Source organism: Melanostigma gelatinosum, assembly GCF_949748355.1.
Source record: "Melanostigma gelatinosum genome assembly, chromosome: 11".
NCBI lineage: Eukaryota > Metazoa > Chordata > Actinopteri > Perciformes > Zoarcidae > Melanostigma > Melanostigma gelatinosum.
In genome coordinates this window covers 135,950-154,525 of record NC_136644.1, presented here as the reverse complement: position 1 = coordinate 154,525, position 18,576 = coordinate 135,950, and the positions used below count along the sequence as shown (strand labels likewise).

The 18,576-nt window shown below is 42.6% G+C and overlaps 1 protein-coding gene across 1 annotated transcript; it reads right to left on the bottom strand.

Moving 5' to 3' along the window:
* Window positions 1-13,872: 13,872 nt before the first annotated feature.
* Window positions 13,873-17,917, bottom strand: crybb1l2 (crystallin, beta B1, like 2; the record flags this gene model as incomplete). The annotated part of the gene is made up of 5 exons (XM_079278243.1): window positions 17,807-17,917; window positions 16,285-16,403; window positions 15,595-15,727; window positions 15,321-15,463; window positions 13,873-14,044 (listed from the first exon to the last, which is right to left on the bottom strand). Exons 1-5 carry the CDS (start codon window positions 17,900-17,902, stop codon window positions 13,873-13,875), a joined length of 663 nt encoding a protein of 220 aa, XP_079134369.1. The 5' UTR covers window positions 17,903-17,917.
* Window positions 17,918-18,576: the final 659 nt, after the last annotated feature.

Below are 18,576 nucleotides of genomic sequence, written 5' to 3'. Positions count from 1 at the left end.
CGTCACTGCACAGTTGTTATCTCTGTGTTGTGAGACAACCGGAGATAAACTGATTGCATTTTCAATCAGCTGATGTAAATTAGCCTCCTGGATTCATTGATGCAAGTGTGGCTGCGCAATTCTTTCCCGCGTGACATCAACTCCGTCAACACTGCCAGCAGGTCGGAGAGCGTGTTAGTGAGGGCGATGGGATGATGTAGTAGAGGTGTGTCTGTTGCCAAGGTAACAACACACATCCCTTTGTGCTCTGGCCTGTGATGAAGCTATTAAATACAAGGTAATATCTTCCTGTTATTGAACTGCAGCCCCCTTTTGCACAATTCACATTGGCTTGAAAACATTTGCTTCTCTTTATTCATATCCTTGAGTGCTGTCGGTTTAATAAGGTCACTCGGTGACGGGGAATGGCTTTTACATGTTCACGGTTCATCTCGTTCGTGAACACAAAGCACAACTTGGACGCTCAGTGTGTTTGAGCCCCTGAGGGCGACACTAATGATGAGGTACGGAATGACAGCAGGACAACAGACAGTGTGGCGTGCATGCAGTAAAAGATGAATGCAGACACAGAGACTCTGAAGTAAACAGCACATGGCAGCGTATAGTGTCACGCACAGAACCAGGGAGACAAAGCAAACCAGGACATGGACTTCTGGAAGGTGACCCAGGCTGTCATATTAGTAACACATTTCTCATTGGCACGGCCCATCTACTTCTCACACATGCAGCATCTTTCAGAGTCTAATTGTCACCGACAAAGACGCTCGGCTATTCTTCAGCTCACCTCCCCTCTCCTACATCGCATTTCTCTTTGTTTTCATATGCGCCCTCCCTTTTCTGCCAGTGTCTTTCATTCCTTCAGTCCCTTGGCGTCATCACTTCCGCTCGACCATAAACTGCTGCTTTCTTTCCACACACTGACACACAGTCTGCAGAACAATGGCAGGAGAAGAGGAGCAGTAATTCATTCTTATCTTCTTATCTTCTTATAAGGCAACAAGTTATTGAGTTTCTAATATGCTACACAGCCATTTAGGGATGAGGTCATCACTTTTGTGTTGTTATTTTCATATTTCTTAAGAGCACTTTAACATTTTGCGTTTTTCAAGGATTTGTCTTTATTCACCAAGAGAAACTTTTTGAGCAAAATAAAATAAGTTTTCCTATGAAGAGTACTGTACAGGGCCGCTTGTTCACACATTGAGCCTGTACTCTGTTGTCTTTAAAGCTGTTTCACCAGCAGAAGAATTGTATAACACTTAGCCATCCCCCTCAGCCCCATCAACCATCACCAGTCCACCAGCCCCCCCTCCCCTAGCTCAGCAGGGGCCCATGCCTCTGTACCACCCATTCCAGCAAATTGGTGCTCAGCAATGTAACTTTAGTCCTTCGTGGTTTTCTCCTTCAACTTGATTGGATGATTTAGTATTGGCTCAAACAAAGTGCATCTTGGGACTTAAAGGTCAACATGCCTGACCATCTGGTGACCTGGTGCGGTCTGACCAACCTGGAGCTCAACGCTGTAAAGACAGTGGAGATGGTTGTGGATTTCAGGAAGAACGCAGCCCCACCAGCCCCTATCTCCCTGTGTGAATCCCCCGTCGACGTGGTGGAGTCCTTCCGCTTCCTGGGCTCCATCATTTCCCAGGACCTCAAGTGGGAGCTGAACATCAGCTCCATCACCAAGAAGGCTCAGCAGAGGATGTACTTCCTGAGGCAGTGAAGAAATTCAACCTGCCAAAGACAATGATGGTGCATTTCTACACAGCCATCATTGAGTCCATCCTCTGCTCCTCCATCACCGTCTGGTACGCTGCAGCCACAGCCAAGGACAAGGACAGACTGCAGCGCATCATTCACTCTGCTGAGAGGTGATTGGCTGCAATCTGCCGTCCCTCCAGGACCTATTCTCTTCAAGAACCCTGAAGCGAGCACGAAGGATTGTAGCTGACCCCTCTCACCCTGGACATAAACTGTTTGTGCCCCTTCCATCTGGTGGAGGCTGAGGTCCATCAGGACCAAGACCTCACGACACATGAACAGTTTCTTCCCGTCGGCAGTCGGGCTCATTAACAGAGCCCGGGTCCCCCACTGACTCTGTCATCCCCAGGACAAACTCCCACCGGTCACTCCTCACACTGGACACTTTCACACTACACTTCATCTCACTGGTTTATAGTCCTGGTACCTGTCCGCTTGTGCACTCGACTTCACTTTATTTTATATTTCACTTTATCTTATATTCCACTTTATTTATATTTTACTTTATCTTATATTTTCTGTAAATTTAATTTGTTTCTACTTTGCACTGTTGATGTTGTTGATTGTTGTTAAATGTTACGCACCTCCCGTCATGTCAAATTCCTTGTATGTTCAACATACAATGGCAATAAACGGTTTCTGATTCTGATCTGATTCTGATTCTGATTCATATGTGTTTGCATGTGTTCACATCAATATTGTCCACTCTCCCTCCTTCTCCTCCTACTCCATCCCTCGCTCACTCGCTCACTCATATCTTCATAGCTTATGTGCTCAGTGTCCTCTCACAGCTCCTGCACGTTTCCAAAAATATGAAAAGCTTTTCCCCACACTCTCTCTCAATGTACCGATCTCTCACTCACTGTATAAGGTCTACGATTTCTAACTGAATATTACCTGAAAACATGGGGAAATAAACATAAAGTAATATCTACAGGCAGGTGCATCAGAATCCATTTATTTATGTATTAAATAGCCACATTTCTGTGCAATAACAATGTGACAATGTCCCTGGTTTTATTTCAGCCTTGTCCCGTGTATCTCTAGTCACTGTCCATTAAAAGGTAAATGCAAAATAATAATACTTAGAAAATCATTTTTAAGATCATATGAGATTTTCCTGTCGGTAATGATTCAACATGATTGTCAGGTCTCCAGGATACAGACAATGCATTTCAGTGAGTAGCATTGAATGAAAACATCATTTTGTTTGATTACAGAAAAACTCCACAGGGCGCCTTTTCTCCATGAAACTGGGTCTTTGTTGATCTTTATTGTGTCTTTATTGATCCTGAATATGGGAGATGCAGACTGTCTCAGGGTCTGAAGCTCTATCACAGCAGTCTCAGTCCAGAGTTGTTTCAGCGACATTTAACAGCACAAAATACTGCTCACAACACAGTGAAACTGATGTTGTAAAAACGATTGGAAGTGTTAGACCATAAATCCAGGCAGTCATCTGGCATACATTCTGACGAAAAACAATCTATAGATATACTGTATATATATAATTCTAAATGATCACCACATCGTACAGTCAGTTCTGATAAAATGGTTTCCAGACATTCAGTTCCTCTCTAAATATTTCTGCAGTTTTTTCCCATCCTAGAAACTGCTTCATATTGTTAAACTGTACAGAAGCTGTCTTTCTTCAGTAACAATGTAATAAACATGTATGAAAACAACTTCAGTTATATATTATATTTCATTGTATATTATGTAAAACATGTTCAAATGAATAAAGGCCACACAGAAGCCCAGTGTTGTACCAGGACATTGTATTTTACAGCAGTTGGTCCTTCAGCTGCTCCCTGTATACAGGGATGGGTCAAATGCAGTAGTCAAATTTCGTGTATGTGTAAATGTATATAACAATAAAAATGGTTTCTTCTTCTTTCTTTCTTCTTTTCTTCTTCAGCCACGAGGCTCACAAGCTATTCCGGCCCACAGAATAGCTTGATTTTATCATTCAACGTTTCCCACAGAGACAAATATTTTCACAGCAGAGTGCTTTCCTCATGATGCAGAGACAATCTACACAGCCCCTTCTTGGTAGCCTTGTCATTTGAAGATGTGCTTTTAAAACAGGGAGATGGTGATCACTCATCCTCTGATCGACGGGATCAGAATCAGCCGGTCGTACCATCTCTATGAATCAAATAGCATTTCTGTTGTTCTTTCCTCTGTTCTGTTGCAGTGTTTGATCTTCTTCAACGTCCTCTCCGTCTCAGTCTGTCTCTCCATCTGTTTGATTTGTTATCTGAGGCATGATTAGCAGAGCCAAAGCACTCTGTAAGTGGATCAACTTAAGTTGATCGATTTATTCTTTCACTGTCTCTCACACAGTGTGATTTCTCACACTGACTTGCTTCCCGTCATTATCCACAAAGATTATCTGTACGTGTTTCACCTGCGTCTGCGTATGTATCTATGTCTGCAAGTACATTTACTCATTAACACTTCACTCCAGGTGTGATGTCTGTAAAAATGTTCCCTTTCCATTTCAATAACATTACTCATTAAGAACAAGCGCAAGTATGAAGGAATATGATATTTAACAGGTCTGTGAAAGTGCAGAAGACCTTGGTTGGAGCAATTCCAAGAGAAATATTTCACCTGCACAATTGGTGTGCGGAAAATACAATAAAATAGAGAGAAAGAAAAGGGAGAGCAAAGACACACTCACACGCAGCATATGTTGAACCTCAATGCATACGTGAGGAGGTGGTGTACATTGAGCCATGCTGCGCAGACAGCATCAGAGATGAGGACTTCTTCAGCCACTGCAGGTTACAACAGCATGACGAGGGACATCACAGAACAGCACATTCATCAAATCAAGACTTGTACAGTTACATGCGCTCTTTTAACACAGGACGTTATCGCACGATTGAAAAGGTTAAATAATTCCATATTTGAACTGTGTGAGTAAAATAAGTGTTTCTGCAGGGATTGACAAATCTAAGTCATCAGACATTCTTGTCGTTCAGCATGAGGACATCTTAATAACCTCTGTTTCATTCTGTAGAATGATATGCTCACCATGGCTGTATTTCTTACAGTATTTAAAGTATTATTGTATTTATGTTTGAGCAACCCTGTCTCCTAAAAATGATGTTCCCACAGAAAGAAACCGCTTTCTCAAATATGTTTCGAGGGAAAAGTATCTCCTCCACAGTTTGAACATGTTTAGCATGAAACAAACGACTTGTAATTAAGACAACTTTGGAGTTAAGCTGGAGTTGCATGTCTTCTCTTCTGGCTCGCTGCACCTCCAGCTGCTGCGCTGAGCTAACATGTTCGTCACTGTCTCTCAACTGAAGACATGGAGACCAAGCGGTCATCAAACCCCCATGAAACTCCCACTAAGGCAGCAAACAGGCCGACCCCCACATGTCAAAGTAACATGAGGATAATATGAATGACTGACTGGTGACTGTTGTGTAAACCCTAACAGCTGTTACTGAAAGAGGAATCACATCACTGTAAAGTGCTATGCTACTATAATGTAACACATACTTATGTGATCTATTGCACATTTGTATTGTTTTATTTAAATAACATACTTTTACAAGCCTTTAGTTTGGACTTGGCATGGTACACCACGAGGAACGAGTGCAGGTAAGTGCCACCTCCAAGTGCTTTGGCTTTTGTCTTTGACAGCTCTGGCATCTGAAAACTCAACACCAACCTTGTACATTACCCAGGCTGCCAAATATGGATTCAGGCATTTATATCCCAGCTGTGAGACAGCATAAGCTAGAGGTGGGTAACTTTTGGCGACTGAGGAAACTAACAAACTCTAGACCCATCCACAGTTCTAGACCCTAAAGTTAAGCCTGAAGGACGGGTTATGCTACCAAGTCAGGCCTCCGGATCAACACTGGCCCTGAAAAAATCCAGATTTTCCGTGTAGATTGAACTAGATTTAGTTTGGGAATATGCATCTGTAAAGCACAAATTAAAATCATTATTATTATTATTATTATTCTAATTATATATATTTGAAAAAACAAACATAACACTGTTTACTAGCAGGCACCTGTAAAAAAAATAAACAATAACTTTAATACTCATTATACACTAGCAAAGAAGTGTGTGTGGTTGGCCCCACATATATTCGCCTGAATTTGCGTATGTGTGACAAAACCCTGATCCTGGTCTAGAGGCAGAAGTCTGTGTAGCTCTTTCCAAACAACCAAAGGTACGGTGAAAAGCCTTTGAATGGGTGAGATGTGTAATCAATCACAATAGGATAACAGCACACGTTCTCAGAGGGTCTCTCCTCTGAGGCCCATAAGGTGTTACAACGTCTCTCAGAGTTACCTTTCACACACTTGTTTCCAGTTCTGGAGGTTCTACGTCATCATTCGGCCCTGGTGACATTTAAAAATAACATTTGTGGTTATTGTGGAAGCTGCCCATTACCACTTAGGATCCGTATCAGACAGACAGAAAGCATTCAGTGGCTGGAACCACATTTACAGGCGATGCACTGGAGAGAAGATACATTAACAAACAACTATTAATGGATGAATTTGTTACTGCTCTTTTGCAGGCTGCTGCCTCTAAGGCCAGTCGACCCTCCTCTTCCCGCCATATCCTCTAGTCATCAGTCCTCTCCTCTCTCCTTGCATCTGTCTGTTCCCCTTTCATATTTTATTTTTAACCCTCAGGCATGCCTCACGCGTGACGCAGATGGGTACGTAATGCGGACACACTAAACTAAAGAGGGAAAAGGCCTCGGCTACAGAGAGAGCGAGAGAGAGAGAGAGCGAGAGAGAGAGAGCGAGAGAGAGAGAGAGAGAGAGAGAGACGGTGACTGATATGAGAGATGAAAACAGGCAGACACAGGGAGCCTTGTTAGGGAGACGAGAGCAAGACTAAGTTAAAGATGGTGAGACAGACGGAGAGAGAGGCAGAAATGTTTTCATCCCTGATTTGGCCTTGGTGCTAAACAGGTACCTTCCCTAAAACGTGTCAGTTGTCACACGTTGCTGAAATACCTGGCAGCTACATTTTTTATCCCCTTGCTGTAATGTACAGCATGTCAAAAAAAACAGAAACAAAACCAGCATTCCCACTTCTTCCCTCTCCCCCTCTACCCCGTCCATCTTTTTGAAGGCTCAACACACCCACTGATTTGTCTGAGCAGAAAGAAGAGGAGTTACATATCAATCTTACATCACTCAACCGTCAGCCTGAGACTTTTCATAGAGGCACTGAATGAGCATCAACACTGTGTGACGCACACCAACTGTCAGGTTGAAGTGTTTATGTGCTAGAGTGTGTGTGTGTGTGTGTGTGTGTGTGTGTGTGTGTTGTGTGTGAGAAAAGGAGCACAAATAGTGTGCAATTTAATTTGTGCATAGTTCATTTCTGTTACTGCAGAACAGACGGTATCTGCTCATGTCATACAGCATGGAGGAAAGAAAGAAAGTTGTTCCTCATATGGTCCGACACCTTCCCCTTCTCCCTCCAGCTTACAACAATGAGTTAACATTACTCATAATTGGACAATGAGACTAAAATTGTCAGTCCACTCCTACTCAACATACGTGTGCAAGCTGTTTCCAAACTTATTCCTCACAAGTGTCCAAATTACTGTAATGATTAATAAGGCCTCACGTAGGACTGTATTATTCAAATATCACAGTCAAATTAGTACTGATGACACATTCGATTGCCAGCAAAAATCTGTGACTTTGATATCAATAAACAATACAGAGAATCGTCTGCTGGGAGAAGTTATTGTATCTGCCTGTAACTCTGACTCAAGTCATTCGGCTTGCTGAGAAACAGTTACCCTGCAGCTGGTAGGGAGGAAGATGATGACATCAGCCTTAAGTAGAGAGAACCAAACTAAATAATAAATCGACAAAATGGTTACATAAACAGACAAACAAATAAAGAAAGTAAAGAAACAAATAAAAAAGATTTTAAATTTGAAAACAACAAATACAAAATAATGATAATATAATAATAACTAAATGTTAAACTGATTAAATAAATATCTGACCAGTACATTTTTTTAAATAGACCAATAAATTGATACAAACATCCACACAAAGCTCATTCAAATATGAAAATGACTGTATACATAATTGCATTATTAATATTTCTCAAATGACTGGAACAACATTTGAACCATTTTTATCTGTCACGTTTACTCATGTACTGTTTAGAGTGACTAAAACAAGCTAAATTCACAGATGGTTTTTACTTTGTGACAGAATGGAATATTTCATTTTTTGTTCAAAATGCAAGTCTTGGTTATAATCCACTTCATGGTTATGATCCACGTCATGGTTTTGATCCACTTCATGGTTTTGATCCACTTCACGATTGTGATCCACTTCATGGTTATGATCCACTTCATGGTTATAATCCACTTCATGGTTATGATCCACTTCATGGTTTTGATCCACTTCATGGTTATAATCCACTTCATGGTTATGATCCACTTCATGGTTTTGATCCACTTCATGGTTATGATCCACTTCATGGTTTTGATCCACTTCATGGTTTTGATCCACTTCATGGTTATAAACCACTTCATGGTTATAATCCACTTCATGGTTATGATTCACTTCATGGTTATGATCCACTTCATGGTTATAATCCACTTCATGGTTATGATCCACTTCATGGTTTTGATCCACTTCATGGTTATAAACCACTTCATGGTGATGATCCACTTCATGGTTATGATCCACTTCATAGTTTTGATCCACTTCATGGTTATAAACCACTTCATGGTTATAATCCACTTCATGGTTATGATCCACTTCATGGTTATGATCCACTTTATGGTTTTGATCCACTTCATGGTTATAAACCAGTTCTTGGTTATAATCCACTTCATGGTTATGATCCACTTCATGGTTATGATCCACGTCATGGTTATGATCCACGTCATGGTTTCGATCCACTTCATGATTATGATCCACTTCATGGTTATGATCCACTTCATGGTTATGATCCACTTCATGGTTTTGATCCACTTCATGGTTATAATCCACTTCATGGTGATGATCCACTTCATGGTTATAATCCACTTCATGGTTATGATCCACTTCATGGTTTTGATCCACTTCATGGTTATAATCCACTTCATGGTTATGATCCACTTCATGGTTTTGATCCACTTCATGGTTATGATCCACTTCATGGTTTTGATCCACTTCATGGTTTTGATCCACTTCATGGTTATAAACCACTTCATGGTTATGATCCACTTCATGGTTATGATCCACTTCATGGTTATGATCCACTTCATGGTTTTGATCCACTTCATGGTTATGATCCACTTCATGGCAGCTTAATACATTTTTCTTCCTACATGAAAAATAAATCTTCTTAAAGGGAAGAAGTCTCGAGATGACAATGAGAGATAAACTGAATTTTCTGTGTATTTCATTTGATCACCTTTTCCATATTATTCATTCTTTCCCTTGAATTTAATTCACTTCTCTTTTATTTAGATGCTTATTTATTTGTCACGTAGTCAGATTTGATCCTCCGTCCTGTCAGGAGAACTAGACGAGGCTGTAGCCCTGATGATCTTATTTAAGTCCACTTTACAGCCTTACAGATTGAAGATATCGTTCTTACATTTTTCCAATCAAAGAATCGCCCAACAGGCGTCTACTGTGAATGAGCTGTTGTACATCTTCTCTTCACAGAAATTAAAAATCAGAGTTACATAAAATCCATTTTGAATCAGAGCAACCTCAACCTTCTGGGAGAAGAAATGTGATGGGAAACATAATTTGACATTGAAAGTGACAGCTCACTATGTCTATCAGCGGTGGTGTGACCAATCAGGTGAGCAGCCAATTAGGCGGTCAGAGCTGCTACATCACCAGATGGAGTGAGAAGTGTAGCAGGAGAATTGGAGTTAGAAGGTGGAGATTGGGCAGATATGTGTGTGGGTGAGGGTGTGTGTGTTCATCCCTCTCCCTCTCTTTTCTCATTACTTAGCAGAAGATATACCTTAAGGACTCATTAAGTTATTATAAGCTATCCCATAATGCCCTGCTGCAGAGACAGTCCCAATTCACAGAATGACATCAGAGGCAGGGCTGGCAACAAGGCGTGTGTGTGTGTGTGTGTGTGTGTGTGTGTGTGTGTGTGTGTGTGTGTGTGTGTGTGTGTGTGTGTGTGTGTGTGTGTGTGTGTGTGTGTGTGTGTGTGTGTGTGTGTGTGTGTGTGTGTGTGTGTGTGTGTGTGTGTGTGTGGTTATGAGAGATGTATGTGTGTGTGTGTGTGTGCGTGCTTGTGCTCGGATCTACTCACATATCAACGCCCATAAGTCTGTGTGTGCGCGTGTGTGTCAGTCTGACGTCAATACTCCTCCAATCCATTTTTATCTGAAGGCTGATAGCATGCTGTAGGTGTCTTATCATCGTATTTATAGACGGATCTAAACTGCGTGCCAGGGTGACAGGTGAAGTGTGCCTTTCCCGCTCTAGTTTCGGAGGAACTGGGCCAAGCTGAAAATTTGAGTTTATTTCTGTAGTGGGACTTCATGGAAATCTGTTCTGCTCGAACTATCTTTTCACCACAGCGTCAGCGGCAGATACAGACGTATTTCAGTAAGGGGGGGGGGGGGGGGGTGAACAAATGATAAGCAAAGTGCTAAAATGGTGCAGAGAGCTGGAGGTACATAAACCTCTAGCTCTCTGCACCGGTTACAAAAGCAACTCTTGCTTGGGTTTGAGTTCACATTTTTCACATATGACGTCATGAAGAGATATTTCCTGTGAAAAGATAATGGAAATCAAGAGCAGAAAAAAAACATATAACAGGAACAGGAAACTGCAATGAAGCCATAAGTAATTTCAACATGTCAAAATGATGATGTTTCTTAGCTGGAGAACCTCCTCCTATTGGTTTTGCTATTTCTGTTGCTCTCTCCTCCTACATGTTAGTGTGGTGACGACGGCATGCTACAGCCTCATTCACTGCATGGGAGGTCTCTTATAGTTGTGCAATATTCATTCATGCAATGACTGAGAGCTCTCATAGTCGAATAACCCAAGCCTGCAGCCAATTAACTACCCCAGTAGAACAACAGAGGGGGTGGAGCTACATCTGAATCCTCATGGAAGCAGGGATTGATTTAATGATATACACTATATGTATATATGTTTATATAATATATAAAAATGTGTTTTATATCATTTTCTATTTGTTATGGCCAATGTCTTAAATTCTATACCCACTATACTCAACTGCTATTGCGAGAAGAAGCAAGCCAGGATGAATCAGAGCTGTATCAAAGTCAGACGGGAAAAACACTGAACAATTATCCAACATTGAGCCAGAATCAGAGAGTTAATGAATTAAAAAGCAAAAGCTATAAATTATTTGCAGCAGTTTTCTAAACTCAAGCTTCGAGCCGCCATTAGAGGCTCAAGCAACAGAGTGGGGGTTTTCTGCAATGCTCATAACACACTCACAACTTTGACTTTTCAATTATTGTTTTTTTAATGCAGCTCACATTTTATATTCATAATTTAGCAAGAAACGTTTCATGTTTATCCAAGCCTTCAAAGTGTTCCAACGGCTGCAGCTCCAACACTGTCTGTGCGAAAAGAAATCAGCAGGTTTGATTCCAACCTTGATGCTCTTCGGCTACTGCTGCCCAGTTTGGGACATACGCACCTTTGGCAACATCCGTCGAACACGGAATCAACCAAGACCGATGGCTTCAAAAAGGTAATATTGTGCGAGGGATTGGTGTTGGGTTGCATCAGCTTGTGCAGGTGTTTCGTATCATTGATGGACTAGAAGACATCAGACTCTGTTGGCCATTCCGCTTTTGTTATCTTAGGCTATTGTAATAAACAAAATCAAACTGCTCCCAGCATTAGACCTGGATATTGGGATACAGTGTACTGAGGTTTATATTGGAGTGTTACATGTGTTGTTGCATTTAAATAGAAAGTTGATGAATTGGTTGTCTGGTTGGCGAGGGAGACAAAAACTAATGAAAGGACACAATGAACTACATTAGTGAACTGTACGCATCATTTCTGAGCCAACAATGATGAAGTGGTACTCTAATGCAGTTTACTGAAACTTGCCTCCTTATATTTAGACGACTTGAAGCACTCTCAGCCATTTAAAAGCCCTGTTCTATTGAAGACTAGTCATCACAGACGTCACGCCGTGGGTCGACCCTTTGACACAGAATAAATGCGTCGATGGCATTATGAATTATGGGGTTTGGTATTTTTGTCTGTTTGATCAACCTTCGAGGAAGATTTTTTTATTTCATCAAAATAAATTGTGAATGCTAAAATGTGGTCAAGTCCATTTTGCTGCTGACCTTTGCAGACCATAACCTGCATTAACATTCCCTTTGGAAAGATAAATAATGCATGAAATCATAGAACGCTCCAAAGCATAATGTGCTGTTCTAGTTAGAGTGCTATATAGCACAGAGACAGAGTGCTTTCTTCTTTCACACATTAACAATGTTGGTCCAAATTGTTCCATCAGTAGAAATCAAATATGTGTCTCCGCAGTGAGCGTTGTGTTGTGTGGACTGGGGACCGAAATCTCAAATTACTTCAAGATGTGCTCCGACAACACCAACTTCAGTGAGCTGGTCGATTCTTCAAGTTATTTGAAGTGGTGCAGTTTGGTGCAGTTTGTTTCTTTGGTGATAAGAGTTACCATGGACAAGACAGGCTGCTCAGTTGGGCATGGATGGATTACTAAACACAACTGCTGTGTGATTAGTGTAATTAACATTTCATATTGGAAACACAGAGATCTCAGCCAAATGAGGATTTGTTTTTTTTACAGATCTTTTAAACAAGAATGTATTTACTCATTGTTCCTTCACTCTAGTGTTTGAGGAGTGATGTATGTGCAGAGCTTGACATTAGAAGGTTGTTTTCACCTTCATCTGCTGAAGGGAGAAAGCTTATCAAATTAACCCAAATGCAACTTGACCACCGATAGTTCGGTCAGAGATTCAGGTTTGTTGTGCTGTTAGCCCCCAATGTTGTCTGGAGCCGCTATGCCTCAATCACAGATGAGGAGCCGGCTGCAGAGGTCCGGTAAGTTAACTTCTTTCTAACCCCACACACATTTGGGGGATTTTTTTTCATTTTCAAACTTGTGGTCCTCAGACCCAACCAACGCTGCACTTTATCAGACGTTTACTCCCCAACACCGGTAAACAGACCTCGATGTGTTAAATCAGGGACGTTACGCTTTAATACGTTTTTTTACCACTTGGGGGCAGCAGACACAAGCCATAAACACAACTTCGACATATAATCTCCTTTTAAATTGACATTACAAAGGTGCCTATTTACTATTTCCACATCCAGCAGATACAGAGCAACATTAGTATTCACTTGGAGTCGTGTTTCTGTTCACCTGATGCGTGAATGTAAGTCCTCCAACTCCTGATTAAAGTAGCATATCTATGCTTTTGGGACATGCATATCACAAACGTATCTGTTAAATAAGACTTCGTTTCAAGTGGAGCAGGATGTGAGATGCTTTATTGGGGTTCAGGGTTGATGCGGCTGCAGGATCGGAGCACAAAATATTTGCCACCACTTTACTTGTTGCGGCTTTTGTTGGTCTCAGATCCCCCACAACACAAACACACACAAATCCACACTGGTGCCCACCTCAGTGAGGCTCTAATAGGCTGAGTGAGGGCTGACGTTGGTGGGATGTGGAAGAGAATTGTGTGAGGGGGAGAGAGGGAGGGAGGGGAGGAGAAAGAGGAAAGTGGGGAGAAGGGAGCTCACAGACAGAGAGGGAGAGCGTTTATTATCAGATCCATTTATTATCAGATCCAGTCTCGACGGTCCGTGTAATTATCTCCTCCTTCACTTTAAGTAACTTTTAATTGCTCACTAGATTACAATGTTGCAAAAACAAAAAATGACCTACTGTATTCCCTTTATCCTGCATTCTAACTGCCAAGGGAATTTTGGGATGAAGGAGAACATATTACACCCTCTCCCTCCTCCTCTCCTTCTCTGCCCTCCCTCCACAGCCTCCCCTTCCATCTGTGTGGCCGCCGTCAGCCTCCATCTCTCCTCCGATCCCTCTCTTCCTCGCCCTCGCTGGATTTCACTTGGAGGACATGGTGTAGCAGCCATGTGGGTGCCACTGCATGTCACGAATGCGCCTAATGGACTGCATCTGGGGGCAGCGGGCGCCAAACTCGTTGAAATGCCTGTACTCGCCCTTCTCCAGCAGGTACTGGCTGCCACGGTAGCCGGGGAACTGGTAACCCACCCAGCTGAGGAGAGAAAGAAGGGGCGGAATAATTTACATTGTCAAAGTAGTGAAGGATTTCAAGGTTCTATGAGAAATCAGAAACAACAAGGAAAAAATGTAATTCAGAGAAAAGTAAGAGAAAATTGATTCAAGGGAAAAAAAACACACGATTTAAAGATGAGTAACAGAGAAGTAACATCAAGCAAGTAAAGTCATCGATGTGTTTGTCATGCTGTCAGATGCCAAATCACAGATGCTTCAGATGGAGCGCAACAAATGAAGTCATGACAGCATTTAAGAAACTGTGCCGGCTGTCTGCCACACCTCTGAGAGCACCGACGGAGACCGACAGAGACTGCTGACGTTCATGACACCTTCGGCGAGCTGCAGATGAAAAAACTTCTATTTCTGAACTCCCTCGCTCTCAAATAGATTGTGCTGCTGTTTGAGAGAGACGACACAATGTGGGAACTGTCTCTGACACATGCGGCGCTACATGCAGCTGGACTTTTTCATGCAGCCGCTGCAAAGTTTTGCAGGTTTTCAAAAAACTGTTGAAAAATGTACGCTTCGATTATTGGGAGTTGCAAATAGAGAAAAGATAGCCGAGTTACAGCTCCATGGAGAGTTAGATGAGAAGATCAATACCACTCTAAAGCCTGTACGCTAAATATGAAGCTACAGCCAGCAGACGGTTAGCTTAGCTTAAAATAGAGACCGCAAATAGGGGGGAACCATAGACTGTATACAAGTGGACGTAGTCACCGTGACGTCCCTCATCGGTTTGTTGACTACCGCTTGGAAGCCTCGAGTTTGGTATTGTGGCAAAATAACATGCTTATTAACTACAACCCATGGTAGCGACGCAGTCACTGTCAGGTGACCACGCCATAAAAATGAAATAAAAAAATCCCCCCCATACAGAAAGGAGATATTAGCTCTCGTGACCGTAAAGTTGGGCATTTTAACATGGAAGTCGATGGGGATTGACTCGCTTTTGGAGCCAGCCTCAAGTGTCACCTCGTCCTCATTTCTGAACAGCAGAGGTTGCCGCTTGGTGGAGACAGCTAACCGGGCTCTGTCAGGCTACCAGCACCTCTAAAGCTCTCTCATAAGCACATTACATTGGCTTATTTAATCCAAACAGAGCCATGCTAACTGTTCTCAGTATTTATACTAAACTAAGAGCTAACCCTGAGTCTGAGCAAGAAAGCGAGGAAAGGCATTTCCCAAAAACGCTAACTATTCTTTTTAAATATTTTTAGAAAATGTTTGTAGCATGGTGCCACACTACTCACGTTCCACAGCTGACCATGATGCTGCCCACTCTGTCGGTGAAACCGTAGGAAAACAAGCTGGGGACATCATCGTCCATAATCTCCATTTTACGGCCCTTGAACTGTCCAACCTCATACAGGCAGATCTTGTGCTTCTCAGGATCCTAGAAGATGTTGTGTGGAAAGGAAACGAGGGGGAAACAGTAAGAAGAGATAGGCGATGTAGAAAAGTAGTGTAAATGGAAAGAAGCTTACAAAGTCACACCACTTGTCTCCTAAAAGACAGGGGGTTTACCATGCGGACAGGCCTGAAGGACAGCAGGTAGTCGTTCTTCTGGCAGTTGCTCCAGGAGTCCCAGCGGGGATACTCGCCCTTCTCCAGGATGAACATCTCTCCACAGAAATGCATCTGCTCAAAGCCCACGAAGCTGAGGAGGGGAGGAAAGGTCACGAGGATGAGACGGAAGGAAGGCGACGAGCTAAGTATGATGGACAATCGTTGTTTTGACTTTTAAAGGTACAAACCACTGAATTTACACAAGGATGTTTTTATTCATCACAAAGAGTACGACTACACTTGAGAAACAAATTAAACATAACCCTGAAGATGTCCACTTCATGCATGATGAATAAATTGACACTCTCCTGTCTTCTTTCTACTCGCTTATTTGCACCTGCCTTACTCATCTCCTTAATTATATTTTTATTGGCCCACATTGATACAAAATTGCTGCATTTCTTTTATTGCTTTGCCATGTTACTACTTCATATAGTTCATTCTACTGCTGCACTCTCACTGCTGCAAATCACGCAGGATAAAAGCCTCAGCTACATCCCTAAATGTGAAGTGTGAAATGTCATATAATGGTGAGGTACAATTTTGAAATTGCCTGCTCCGCGCTCAGCGGAGTGTGGGTGTTGGGTACAGCATGATTACTTGCAGGTGGGGGTGTATTTGCAAGCTGTACGTGCACAGGCTACTTACGGTCCGCAGTCAACGCGCAGGGAGCGCACCCTGTCCATTCCCATGTCACACACATTCATACACTCGCCGTTGATCTCAATGCAGCGGCCCTGGAAGTTCTCCTGGTCGTACACACACATCTGGATAGATGGGGTAAAATAAAGAGAGTGAGAGTGAAAAAGGAGGCGCTCTCAGAATCCAAAGCAACACCTGAGGAGAGCAGAACCAGGTCACAGAGACTGTGAGAAACAAGGTGCAGGTAGAGTCAACTGACATGTGACAGCTTCCTCCACAGTGACTGAACGCATAGAGGCCTCACATGGTCACATGGTCAACGCCCCCTCACTGAGCTGTAAGAACTGGCTGCTCCTGATAAAAGACATCAGCCTGAAGGTGAACTGTGAGTGAGAGGCCAGCTGCTGCAGTGAGTGAGTGAGTGAGAGAGTGAGAGAGTGAGTGAGTGAGTGAGTGAGTGTGAGTGAGAGTGTGAGAGTGAGAGTGAGAGAGCGTGAGTGAGAGAGTGAGCGAGTGTGAGTGAGAGGCCAGCTGCTGCAGTGAGTGAGTGAGTGAGTGAGAGAGTGAGAGAGTGAGTGAGAGAGTGAGAGAGTGAGTGAGAGAGTGAGAGAGTGAGTGAGTGAGTGAGTGAGTGTGAGTGAGAGTGTGAGAGTGAGTGTGAGAGTGAGAGTGTGAGAGTGAGTGTGAGAGAGTGAGTGTGAGAGTGAGTGAGTGTGAGTGAGAGTGTGAGAGAGTGAGTGTGAGAGAGTGAGTGTGAGAGAGTGAGAGTGTGAGAGTGAGTGTGAGAGAGTGAGTGTGAGAGAGTGAGTGTGAGAGAGTGAGTGAGTGAGTGAGAGTGTGAGAGTGAGTGTGAGAGAGTGAGTGTGAGAGAGTGAGTGTGAGTGAGTGAGTGAGTGTGAGAGAGTGAGTGAGTGTGAGTGAGAGTGTGAGAGTGAGTGTGAGAGAGTGAGTGTGAGAGAGTGAGTGAGTGAGTGAGTGAGTGAGAGTGTGAGAGTGAGTGTGAGAGAGTGAGTGTGAGAGAGTGAGTGAGATAGTGAGAGAGTGTGTGAGTGAGAGAGTGTGTGAGTGAGAGTGTGAGAGTGAGTGAGTGAGTGAGTGGCCAGCTGCTTCACACCGCGTCAACAAGACTGAACATCTGTAGATGGTTGATCATCTCTGTGAGTGAGTGAGAGTGAGAGTGAGTGAGAGTGAATGTGAGAGTGAGTGTGTGAGTGAGAAAGTGAGTGAGTGAGAGTGTGAGAGTGAGAAAGTGAGTGAGTGAGAAAGTGAGTGAGTGTGAGTGAGTGAGTGAGTGAGTGAGAGTGAGTGTGAGAGAGTGAGTGAGTGAGAGAGAGTGAGTGAGTGAGAGAGAGTGAGTGAGAGTGAGAGAGTGAGTGAGTGAGAGTGAGAGAGTGAGTGAGTGAGAGTGAGTGAGAGAGTGAGTGAGTGAGTGAGAGTGAGTGTGAGAGAGTGAGTGAGAGAGTGAGTGAGAGTGAGAGAGTGTGAGAGTGAGTGAGTGAGAGTGAGTGAGTGTGAGAGAGTGCTGTACCTTGTAGGCCATCATGCCCATATCAGACATCTTGTTGTGAGCGGCCTTCCCATCAGTCTGGGAAGCAGACTTGGACTTCTCTCCTCCAGCAGACATAGTAACTGTGAACAGAAGATGCTTTCAATCATTCGTAAATATCACATGAAGGGACTGTATGAAAATGATTGGGGTGGGGATGGAGTTAAACATTATTGTTCAATTATATAAAAAGCAAAGCCCACTCAACTGATGTTAACATTTTCTTTGGACCCTCTCTTCTACTAAGAGACAGAATATAACACCCTACCACAGTATCTCAAAGTAATATTACACAATACTGTATTGAAAGATTTAGATTTTCCTCTGTTCAGAAAAAGAATAAAGCAAATAACCTCCCTCCTTCCTGACCCGACGCCCCGCCTCTATTCATTTTCTATACAAACAACAGAACTGAATTCAGGTTGGACTTTCCTCCACACATCACTATCGTGTCACTTGTCACAGCTTTACACTTACGGTTATAGAATAAAATGTCAAACTTCTTCCATCAAAAAACATTCTCAAAATAAAGTCCAAAAGAAAATCCTACAAAAAAAACCTATAACAAAACAACTGAACCCTTTTAATAAATGAATACATTACATAACATGTAAATAGATGTTTCTAAATACAACTTTTTGTAGCTTTAAACATTAAACAATTGATGAAATTGAAGTGCTGTCTTGTGGAACCTACTCGATTTTAAAGTTATATTTTAGGATCCACCAGTTAAGATTAGTTTAGCATCATTT